This window comes from Agelaius phoeniceus, chromosome 9 (assembly GCF_051311805.1).
Source record: "Agelaius phoeniceus isolate bAgePho1 chromosome 9, bAgePho1.hap1, whole genome shotgun sequence".
NCBI lineage: Eukaryota > Metazoa > Chordata > Aves > Passeriformes > Icteridae > Agelaius > Agelaius phoeniceus.
This window is the reverse complement of record NC_135273.1, coordinates 11,777,392-11,789,883: the sequence shown is the minus strand read 5'-3', so window position 1 is coordinate 11,789,883 and position 12,492 is coordinate 11,777,392. Positions and strand designations below refer to the sequence as shown.

General features: G+C 39.6%; 1 protein-coding gene across 1 annotated transcript in view; it reads left to right on the top strand.

The window, feature by feature from the left end:
* Positions 1–1,204: 1,204 nt before the first annotated feature.
* Positions 1,205–12,492, top strand: part of CFAP58 (cilia and flagella associated protein 58) — a 57,786-nt gene continuing 46,498 nt past the window's right edge. The window contains exons 1-5 of the mRNA XM_077182902.1: positions 1,205–1,546; positions 2,916–3,197; positions 8,061–8,197; positions 9,921–10,077; positions 12,100–12,294. Coding sequence (XP_077039017.1) covers positions 1,538–1,546; positions 2,916–3,197; positions 8,061–8,197; positions 9,921–10,077; positions 12,100–12,294 — 780 coding nt within the window. The 5' untranslated portion in view covers positions 1,205–1,537. The remainder of the gene's footprint in view (positions 1,547–2,915; positions 3,198–8,060; positions 8,198–9,920; positions 10,078–12,099; positions 12,295–12,492) is intronic.

The window sequence follows — 12,492 nt, the reverse complement described above, 5'->3', positions numbered from 1 at the left end:
ACATGGTACAGTACATTCCCTGCCCTAAAAACCTATCAGATGGAACAATTTGTGTGCTAAGAGCGATAAACCCCCCCATTTCAGGGGTTAGCTGGGAGTGGAGAGAAGAGCAGCAGCTGATCCTTGAGCTGCTGTCCCGCGTCCCCTTTTCCTGCACCATGGATTGTGCCAAAGTATCCACATGCACAGACAGGCTACTGTGAATAGTTGGGTACGATGATATGGTAGAAGTCAGGCTCCAAATGCCATTTGGCATGTGGTGACAGGACAAGGGGAAATGGCCTTTAGCTGAAGGAAGGTAGATTTAGATTAGATATTAGTAAGAAATTCTTTACTGTGAGGGTGATGAGGCACTGGAACAGGTTGCCCAGAGAAGTTGTGGATGCCCCATCCCTGGAAGTGTTCCAGCTCAGGCTGGATGGAGCTCTGAGCAGCCTTGGATAGTGGAAGTTGTCCTTGACCATGGCAATGGAGTTGAAATGAGATGATCTTTAAGGTCCCTTCCTACTCAATGTATTCTGGAGTTCTATGGTTTATGCCCCCAAACTGCACAAATCCTGTTTATTGGCTTCCACAGGACCCTGCCTTGGGTGGACTCAGTACAAGAAAGACAAGGAGCTATTGGAAAGGGTCCAGTGGAGGCCCTGAAGATGATGATGGGTCTTGGAGCATCTCTTGTGATGAGAGACTGAAGGAGCTGGGCCTGTTCAGTCTGAGCGAATAGAGAACACTGAGGGGATCTCAGCAATACAAATAAATGTCTCAAAGGCAGGTGCCAAAAGGATGGTGCCAGGCTCTTTTCAGTGGTGCCCAGCGACAAGATGAGGAGCAATGGCCATAAACGAAACCAAGAGGTGTTCCACTTCAACATGAGAAGAAATTCTTTCCACAGAGGGTGGCAAAGCACTGGAAGTGGCTCCCCAGGGAGGTTGTGAGGTCTCCCTCTGTGGAAACATTCAAAATCCACCGGGAGACATTCTTGTCTGGGTGTCCCTGCCTTGGCAGGGCGGTTGGACTGGATGATCACCAGAGGTGTCCAACCCTAACAATTCCGTGGCTGAGCTGGCCCACCCTGCCGGCCGCGCTCAGCCGCTCTGCTCCGGGAGCCCTTTGGGCCAGAGGGGAAACATTCCTCGGTGTCTTTGGTTAAAATCCCCGACGGCCGAACTTCAGCAGCAAGATGGACACGCACCCTCTGGCAGCGGGGTGACCGGGCCATCCCAGTACGCGGCCGCCGACGGGCCCGCGGCTGACGGTGCCCCGGGGCCCAGCGCGGCCCCGCCCGCAGCCGCCGCCGTTGCTACGATACCACAGCCAGCGGCCTTGGCTGCGAGCGGCGGCCTCGGCACCGCCGCGGGCCCGGGCCGCCACCGCCACCGCCCCGGCATCGGCACCGACACCGGCACCGCCCCTGCCCGCGGCACTGGCACCGCCGCCGGCACCGGCACCGCCCCAGCACCGGCACCGCCACCCGTGCCGGCACCGGCGCTGACACCGGCCCTCTGCGTCGAGCCCGCCACCTCCACCCGACGGCAGCATGGCTGAGGTAACCTGGAACCTGCCCCTCCCGTCCCTGCCGGGCCCCTGGACGGGACGAAGGCTGCACCTCAGGATAATCCAAACAACATCACCCGTGTATCATCTGTAGCCATAGACCACATTTATGTGTCACCTTTGTGAGCAGAGCTCGGTTAGGTCCTGTACCTGTACCCAGGCAGTAGTAACTCTTATATTTTAGGAGTAGCTGCTACCTATAAGATCGTGGGTATAATTCCCAGCCTGCCTCCCCCTTCATTACTGCTCATCTTTTAACTCTATTTACAATAACAAACATGAACAAGATCAAGACTGAACTACTGAAGGGAGCCTACAAGAGAGCTGGAGAGGGACTTTTCACAAGAGCACATAGTGGGGACAGGACAGGACAGAAGGAAGCAGAGTCAAACTGAGAGTACGTTTAGATTAGGTATTAGGAGAAAATTCTTTACTGTGAGGATGGTGAGGAACTGGCAGAGGTTGCCCAGAGAAGTTGCAGATGGCTCATCCCTGGAAGTGTTCAAGGACAGGTTGGATGGAGCTCTGAGCAATGTGGTCTAGTGGAGGGTCCATGGCAGGGAGTTGGAATGAGATAATCTTCATGGCCCCTTCCAACCCAAACCATTTTGTGATTCTGTGCTTTGGAGAGGATGAAATGAGAAGAAAGCCGTGAGTCCTAGAGCAGGTTTGAAGGGGGGATGCACTAAGTTCCAGCTCACAGCTCAGACTGTTCTTTGATGCTGGCCGGGGCATGGGCTGCAGCATTAAAGTTGCCCTTGAGGTCTTCCTGCTGACAGGAGAGCTGCTTCCCTATCCTAGTGAGAGCACCTCAGAGGTGCATTTGCAAGGATTTGGCATCGGAACTGAGCTAGACGAAAAATGTCTTCTGTGGAAGGTTTAACAGTAGCATTTCCCACAGGGAGAGGACTGGATTGTGTTGGCATTACTGGAGCTTTGAGATGTGCTTGTCTGCATGTCTCTGGCACTATCTGGATAGAAATAATAAACGAATCAGACTTTAGAGGGTAGAGAACTGGGGAGAATTAGGGCTAAAATACTGGGTTTCCTCAGTGGTTGATGCATTATTCAAACACTATCACAATTATGGTATTTTATAGACTTGTCTTTAAAGCAGTTGTGGGACTCAATTATAAGAACTCTGGCTGGTAAAGCACAAGTTATGTCAGTAAAATTAGGAGAAATGTGTTTGAAAAATAGCCTACAACATACATATTATATGCTAGCAAAAAAACTGTTATTACAGAAAATTTTGTCATGATTTCTTAGTAGCTGTTATACACTCAGTATATTACTTTTTTGTATTCTGGGATCATAAGTGAGATGTTGAATTCTTCCTGTTTGTTGATTATTTCACTCAGGAAGAGTCTGACAAACCATATGTAGAAGAAAGTGCCTTTGAAGAACTGGAAAAAGACTCCCAAGAATTCATCAGCATACTGAGTAGAGATGAAGCTCTGGAAAAATTCCGTGTCGAATATGAGAAACTTCTTGCTATTATGAAGAAGTCTCGTGAAAATGAACAGCATCTCATGGAGAAATGCAGGAAGCTAAGTGCTGAGCTTGTGGAGAAGTCATCTAAAGTAGCTGTGCTCACCAAAATCACTCATGATGATGAGGAAACTATATCATCATTGAAGTCGGTAAAGTTTTGGATAGAATGAAGTATGATCTGAAATTGTAAATGAAAAAACGTGGTAATAAGAAAAGCACCTGAAAGAACACTTGATTTTATGTAGAGAACTAGATGGAGGATTAAGCATAGAGGTGGCATCTCCAGTTGTTTAACCTCTGCTTTGCTTTGTTTTCTCAGCCTGGTATATTTACAGGTTTTAGTCAATTTCTGTGTTTATTTGCACCAAACCAACTCCGTCAGCTTTCAAGTACTTACTCATAGTTTTTGTTTAAGCTTTCCCTCTGTAAAATGGCACATTTTCTACTTAATGTACTGGTTTTGATTCATTACAACTTTTGAAAGAGTGCTTGGATGTTAACTATTGCCAGAACATAAAAAAAAAAAAAAACTACTTTTTTTTGAAGTATGGATTTTAGGCCAGGGAAGTGACAACTTATATAAATAAATGTTTCACAGTGCTTTTGAAAAGGAATCCTATATAGCATTTCAGTATGATTTCACCAATTTACTCTGATGTGTTGTTTGTTATTATTGATTTAAACTCTGTCAAATCAAAGTGCTAGGCTCCTTAAAAACAGTTGATGTTTTTAGGCTTACAGTGAATTTTCACTGTCAGAAACCTAAAGCTACCAAGTGATCATAAGACTGTATGTGGAACTTCTTCATTCAGATGGTTTAAAAACTTAGCTTTGTGATACCTAGATAGGGTTTAATTTAGCACTTATTTGGGAAACCTCCATGCCTTACAATAAAGTGTTTTGTTCCAGTAAAATAAAGTCAGTGTAGCAAGCCAGAGTGAATTTTGAGCACTACAGAAATAATTCTTTGAAATGGAGTTTCTTGTCCTTAGAATTATGAGGAAAATACATTCAGAGTAAATAAAAATAGCAGCACTGTCATCCTATGGCTGCAGCTTGCAAACCTGTGCCCAAAGCCTCTTCAGGGAGGAGGAAAAGCATGGAAAATCTTGTTGATTTTCACTGCTGCTAATCAAAACCTGTAGATGAACATCAGGAACCATGATGATCCTTACAATTTCCTTTTTGTTATCACATGGCAATACTCTGGGTGTGAACAGTAGGAGAGGTGGTCCTTCAAGATGTTCCCAAACTGAGGAGAAGTCTTGGTAACATCATAAAACCAAGGAATGGAAATGTTGGGAAAATAAGAGCCTTTCCAATTTCAGCAGCTAATTTTAAGCTCAAGCAGGATATGACTGAACTATACTGCCTTCTATTGATCCCATTAAGTGATTTTCTAGTGAAAAAGCTGCTTGACAGTATGATCCTGCTAGAAATGATGTGCAATGCACAACATGTGACATTTCATTTCTAGTGGTGCATTGTGAGTCAAGTATACAGCTGATACTTTTTCAGTTTGGTTATGAGAATTAGTCCTCTTAAAGGTTCAGGAATTACTTTGATATTGTTTAAAATTTTCATGTCTTGTTTGAGGCTTTGCTGGTAAACCCTTTATGTTCCATATTATTCTTCTTTCTGAAGGAAAGTTCAAGAAGAGTTGTAGTATTTCACTACAATTTTGTTAACATTCAAACAATTTGTTTCCCATGTGTCCAAGCTAAGTGTTGAAGGAAGTGCAAGTGCTAAAGTAGCCAAGATGAAATTCTTCTGCTAAATTAAACAAACAATCTGTCCCACAGTTTAATTATTAATAAACCATAAAAGAATCCTGATGGAGCTGTTCTTGTAAAGATGGAATAGTTGCTCCAAATTAAGGCCCTACATCTTGGTGACTTGATGGGTCATTAGGGTAAGAAATAAAAGTTGCAGAAGAAAAATTTTTCTCTAAGTGAAGCCTGTTTGTAATCAGTAGAGTTTGTTTAGGGCAGGGGTTAAGCACACAGATCAGTGGCTGGTGGGAGGTGGGTCAGTGATAATCAATAGCTGTTAACTGTCAGGTGGCAGTTAAAGGATCTGTTTTGTAGTTTTAATAAACTGGGCACAACAATCTGCTGTTTACAGTAATATCAAAGGAGCAAAGGGCCAAGCTAATCATGAAGGGAATTCAGTTCTGTTTTTCATGGCTAGAGACACTGATCCATGAGTCTGCACTGGAAGAACTCTAGAAGAGGAATTTATAGGAGCTTGTACTGCCCTGCTGGAAATGACCAAATTTTCAATTTCCAGGCGTATCAATCCAATATAATAAGAAAACGTTTCATTAATTCTCAGTTTCTGAGCAATGAGACTGATGTGATCTTTTGGGGTATTTAATGAAAGCAAAGTAAAGCAGTCACACTTCATAAGTTCTGCTTCACAAGTTCCAGTGTTCAGTACTTCTCCAAGGATTTTTGAATTACTCTAACAGCAAACATTCAGGGTACTTCTTTAATTATGCAGCAGGCTGCCATGCTTTACCTACCTATCTTGTACTGCAATCACCCCGTGTTGCTGACACACTGCAATCTTTCACACTGAATAACAATGTGAATATTTCCTCTATGAAGACTTCCATCATCAAAATTTTGCTCCTTTTTACTTCTGAAATAACAGATCTATTGATCTGCTCTTACAGCAGAAGATACAACCAAGGAGCAGCTGCAATGAAGCTCAGTTTTGCTGATGCTGAAGTCTGTAGAAAATTCTTATTTAGATTTTGCTTATTAGTGTGGCCATCACCCGTGTTTTCTTACTTTATTGATAAAAATTGGTATTATCAATACAAATTCAATACAATAGTTTTTACAGGCCAAAGATAAAGTTGAAAAAGCACAGCTTAGGGTGACCTGAAATCAGTGCTTATCTGAACGGTCTTATTGACTTCAAGAGATCACTTTTGCAAATACTCATCAGAATAAAAGACTCTCTGTAGCCACTAAAACCTTTCAGAGGCTTATTGATTTTATTCCCCAGTCCTATTCTGCAAAACTCCAATCGTAATGATTTAATTCACCAATTTTAATCACAGTCTAATCAGCCAGCAGGAAGCTCTGATGTAAGTAATCAGCTTTAATCTTATTTTCAATTTGCATTTTTTCTAGAGAAAGGGTGGTTGCCTCTTACTGGTTGAAAAATCATGAAACATGTTTATTTGCAGTTATATTTTATGCTTTTCTGTTAGTCAATATGTACACTGTGTCTTTTTGCCATTATTTCAGCCCAACATGCATGTATTTAAATTTCAGGATTTTGCTTCTTTGTGTGAGATATTAATGAATGAAAAACTTATAATTTATTAGATAATGCTTAATGCTTTATGTATGATCATTGCTGCATTGAATGAAAATTAGAACTCAAAATGTATGACATAAAAATTGATTTTATATATAAAGCTGTTTAAAAATACTTGATACATAAGTGAAAAATCGTATTTTTCAAGCTAAATTTTGTACTAAGTAATTTATTAAGTAATGAAAATACTGTTTGTAGGTAGTGAGTTGACTGTAATTTCAGAATTTCTGAGCAAGGAAAGCTCATTGTTTACCTCTTTATTAGTATGTGTGGAAAAAAAGGAAGAGCAAAAATTCCTGGTCTTTATGTTCCAGTTGGTTTCTCAAATTTGGATATGCTGAGCTAGTTGAATAAATAAAATAGAAATGTATTCCCTCTGCATTTTGAAGAGGCTACAGATGTTATACTTTGTGTTATCATTCAGCAAAATCTGGTAGCCTGTTACTTCTGCTAGTTCTATAGTTTGAATTTTTAATTTAGGCAGTAAACAACTAAATATTACATATATTTGATTTTTAAGTGTTCCATAAGTATATTAGCAATATAACATAACATAGGTGTCATAATTAAGAGTTTAACATTAAATTTTTTTAAATTTTTTTTATTTAGGAACAAACAGAGATGTCAATTACAATAAAGAATTTTTGTTAACAACTTGATATAAAATAAATTTTTTTTTTCTTCCTTATGGAGATAGGTTCTAAAGTAGTTTTATCCTGCCCCAATTTCATATGATGCAAGTAGGAATTGAAAGGGATATTATGGCCTGATATGATGATGCTTCTATTTGGCTTTACTCAGGGAGACCCTAAAGCTAATGTAGAACTGCACAGCCACACTTGGGGTCTAAATCTGTACAAGTTGATAAAGTCCAGAACTCTGCTAGGAGCCAGCTGAGAAAAGAGCATCATGCTGTGATTTGAAGCTCAGGGACTTCTAGTGTAAAAGTAGTACCTTCATCATTTACTGAGACTTCAGGAACTTTCCTTCCAGTCCAGTCACTTGTTGAATTTAGACTTTTTTTTTTTAGCACAGGATTCCAGAAATGGTAGGAGCTTTATTTAAACCTAGCAAGGAATAAACCTGGATTTTGATTCAGATCATAAGGATCTGATTCAATAGAGAGAGATGCAGAGGAAGTTATAAAATGAAGTGAATCCTCCTCCCTTATCCTGTTTGTGGGCATCAAACCCTAGGCTTGTGACAGACACACAAATCTGTCATTTAAGTAACTCCATGTGCTAAAATTTGGCATAAGAATTGAGCATTACCTGAAAAACTAGTTAAAATCAGATTACACTAAGTCTTCACAGATGAAAATGAACAAAGAGGAAGAAAAGTTGAGTAACATCTTTTCATCATCCAAATCATATTGGATGCTCATTGTCCTAATAGGAATTTTACAGACATGAGTTATTTAAGTAGATGATACCTTTGTGGGCACTGAATAGTAGGTAAATTTTTACTGATATTGGTGGTACTCATGTGATCAAAGCCTCACAGAGTCCATGCCCTCAGCCAAAACAAAAGATACCAAGTGAAGGGGACTGTTGTGAACCTAATCATGAAAAGGCACAAAAATCTATTTTCTCAGTAAAGTGCAAGGCAATTCATTTCTAATTCGTGGTTATTTTTAAACATAATTTAATTTATGTAATTATTTTCCATTTCGTTCCTAGGAGCTTGAAAGGGCCTGGAAAATGGTGGATAAAGCCCATGAAAGGGAACAGAAAACGAAGGAAACAATTGATTCGCTAAAAATGGAAATTTCACGCCTAAATAATTTAATGAAGGAAAGAGCTGGACAGGATTACAAGTAAGTTTTCCTCAGGGAGAGGGAAAGCCTGATCTGATTTTCTATCATTCTATACTTTGTTTAGCCATGTAGACACTGTGGAAAACATAGATATTTTCTGTTTTTTACTTTTCTCATGAATACACATTTATTTGTCTTTGTTTGTGTTTATGCAGTGAGTAAGTAACAGAATCAGGCTCTGACTGAGTTCATTCAATATTGGATTAAGCTAAAAGATCAAATAAAATGAATCCTATGCACTTTCTCAGTATGTGTCATATTATTTTATCTGACAAACTCTTCAGCATACTTTGAGAATAGGATCCTGTCAACATTTTTACATTTCACAGCAGCAAGGTCAAGTGGATAAATCAGGAAGGCAGGACACTTGATTTCTCTTCTGTTCCTAGCTTTGTTATAAGGCTTTAACACTGTCTGTGTTCTTGTTTGTATTTTATACACTTTCAAGATTATGTTTTGTTTTTTTTAACCAAACACACATAGAAGGAGCTAGTCTAAAATGGAGCCTCTAAGCCACTGCATTGTGAACATAATAATCATTCTCTGGAGCTGCTCAGAAGCTCTCCAGAACATACTGTTTGTAGTATCAGGTCCTCAGAGACTGCTTATGCTGTAACATTAAGTTAAACTCAAAGATATTATTAAGTGTTTTGACCCTATGGCCTGTGCACTTTCTACTGAAATTGCTGGTGCTTGGCCTGCCTGATTATGGCTTGAAATTTTCACACTGTTTAAGATATTTATTTATAATATGTATGCAGGATATGTATGGGACATGCTTGCTTCTGCACTCTGTGTATCCAGGCAGCAAAAACTTCAATGTGCTCAGGGACTTCCCCCTCCAAGGAATGTGTCAGCACATAAACCACCTGGGTCTGTGACAAATCCTTCACCTTTTGTCCTTGATGTGTTCTAGACCTGTTTAACAGCTTTCCTTGGATCTAAAACCTTGGTCATTCAGCCTCCCCCTAGTATAACTCTCCTTAAAGCCTTCTCTCCCTAGCTGGTTTTGCATTTTCCTGCAAGAGCCAGGAGCTGTTACTTTGCTAACACCTCACTCCTGTTTCCAGCTCTGCCCAGGCTTGCTGCCAGCTTGCAATTTTTTCTTGAAGTTCCCTCTGTATTGCCCTCCAGTTCCATGCTTAAATACCCTGTCCAGTGACAAGGTCATGAGACTAAGTAACTCCTTTGCAGATTTCAGCCTTGAAAACCCAATAATCTTTTAGAACAATTAGACTGCTTTTTAAGACTGAGCTTGAACCCACGCTTGGACTTCCTTTCATATTGTAAATGTGTCAAAACAGAGTCAATTTTTATTTTTACATTATGTGACTGTAAGACATAACCTAGTTAGGTTTCCAGTCAGGTGAGGTGCAGAGAGACAGGTTACAATAGTGTAACATTTTTGGTCCCTGACTAATTTTGCTGTGGGAACAAAAGAGGAAATTTTTTCCCCTGTTACTTTTCTGGGAAATGGAAGGTTTATTCAGACTCATGAGGATGTGATACAACAAGAAAGAGTTTTGACTTGGCTGATGGTGACTCTGTTCACAGTAGATAAAAGCATATAATTCAGTTGACCATCAGTCTTCATACAGAGGAGTTTAAAATGAAAAAAAGATTTTTTTTAAACTCCTCTTTCTCACAAAAGTCTTTGTCTGGCATAGGAGGAAGAACAGAAATGGCCTGTGACACTGCTTGACTATTATTTCCTTGCTTCCAGTGTTGAGGATTTGCTAAGACTTCAAGAAGAGGTAACAGAAGAACGAGACCAACTGTTGTCAGAAATTGTGGAGTTACGTCAAAATCTCACTGAAATCACAGAGCAGCAGCAGGAAACAGAAAAGGCAAAAAATGAGGCAGAGCAATCCGTTTTGCAGGTCTGTACTGATCACCAGATGTCCTGAGCCTTTCTCCACAGTTACAATTGATCTCCAGTGACTAGGATGCTACTAGCTGTTGCTTTGCATCTTAAACATTTTCAGGAGTGCTCTGAGTAGACTCTGCTGTGAATGACTTTTATATTTTTCTGTAGTTTTAGGCTATGTACTTTGTGAAGTGTATTGTCATGTACCAGCTGCTTCCACAGCTTCCCAATACTCCACTGAGGCCAAGGTTGTTTTTTGTGAATTGGAATCATCTTTAATGCTGAAGAAATGGGATGTCTTCTGTATTGTAAATCCTTATGCCTCAAAAGAGACACTTAGGACATAGACCTGGAATGGAGATTCTTGGTCCCTTGCTGTTGGCAGTGGTTGCCATATTATGAGATACCATCATTCTTAAGAATGTATCAAAATCTGGCTTAAAAATAATGAAGTTATTTTCTCTCCTTTATGGGAAGCCTTTTCCAGATTTTTGCTTTTTTCATAGTTAGGTACCTCCTACTTTCTTCTTTACTCTGATTTTCTGTTTACTGTCTTTCCACTTAATTTTTTCACCATGCAATTGTCTGTAGAGAGCAGTCATACTCCATCTCAGCTTTACATGAAGTTAGGCTTTCTATATTTCTGACCATCTGAGTAGACAGTTGTTCTTTGTGATCGATATGTATGGCTTTCTTGAAATGTATAGAGCAGCTAGAGATAGACAAGGCTGAGGATCAGAGGAAGAGCCACTGAATGGAAGGTAGAAAAAGATGAAAGATGGCATAAAGAACTCTGATATATCAAATATATAAGCATAATAGTGAGAAATGAAAGAATTAAATCAGAACATAAATAGGGGCTGGAGCAAGACACCTGGAGAAAGGAAGAGTAGAAAATCACACTTAAACAAAGAACAGAGAAGAGGTAGAAGGGGCATTTGGCTTTCAGTTTTTTACAAATCACAAATAGGAAAGTAATGATCAGTCTAGGTTTCATGCACAGAAATTGTTTCTATTTATAAAGCAGATGACTGGTAATGTACAAGAAGAGAATATAAAATCTTTGTTTTTCTGACAGCATTGTGGGCATGAGAGAAAAGAGTCAAAACTTGTTGAATCTTGGCAGCCTTAATCTTCTGATATTCACTTCATCAACCCTTAAATTTACAGAATTGTTACAGCATTTGTAATCACCTCCCATTCTTCCAGTATGAAATTATTCTCCACTTCAGACTGCTTAAATGACAATGTGTCTTTGAAGATCCTGTTGAAGACCCTGTTAGTTCTGGCAACTTTTCATCTGTGGGCTCAGAGGGGGAGGAATCCTTAAGCAAAGAACATCTTTCAATTGCTGGTCCCTGGCTGAACCGAGTATTTCCATATGGATCAGCCCCCTGTGTCTCCTCTCTGCTGATTCTGCTCCATCAAATTTTTGTGGAGGGAGAGAGCAGGACTCACAAGACAATCTATTAAATATGAGAAAAATTTCCTCTTTCAGAGTTTCCACGTAGGAACTTTGAGAGTAGAAAGATTGAGACCAGTTGAAACAATGAACACTAGTCTGGCATCTCTCTTTTTCCTTTAATATCAATGTAATAAGTGTTTCTGCTAGTCAGAGAGAATAATAAAAAGAAAAATCCTTGCAATACAGCATCAAGCCTCAATTAATTTTGATGCTGCATTCAGAAACTACCACTTTTCAAGTAACTTATAACAGTAAAGACATTTATGCCACTGCAGCTCCAGAGGAATGCTTTTATGTTTGGACTGTATCAGACTGTAATTCTGTCTGGGTGAACTGACTGGAGTTTAACAAATTTTTGTCATCCATAAATAGGGGCCTCATGCAGAATAATTTTTTGTTCAACCATTAGAAAACATAATTACTTCTGAGAAGATCTGGCATGCAGTGATGGTTGCAGTAATATAGAAGCTCTTGTTTTTAAAAGCAAGCAGAATCAGAGAGGTGAGAGGACTTGTTTTCCTGAGTAAAAGGCAGCAGAATTTAAAATTGTTTTCTTCTCTATTATTATAGCTTCAGGAAGACATCCAGCTGCGTCAAAGCGAGGAATTACGAGAGATGCGAAAGAAGGAAAAAGTGGAGACTGAGCTGAAAAATCTTCAAGCTGAAATGGATAAGAAGCAAGCTGAGGTGCAGAAGTTACAGCAACAAATAGAGAATGACAAAGAGGAACAACTGAAAATAGAAAATAATCTTAAAGAGCAGAAGGTAGGCTACATGGCACACTGCTGTTTATCAGGTCTAAGATTAGAATAAAATCTGTAATTAAGAAGAAAATGGATTTTTCTGAAAAGAGAGGGAGGGAGAGTAAGTTATTAAATTTTAATAAACACTTATTTTTATATAAATATCAATTTATTAACAAATAAGTATGTAAAGCTTGCTGACAGATTTCAGATAGATTTC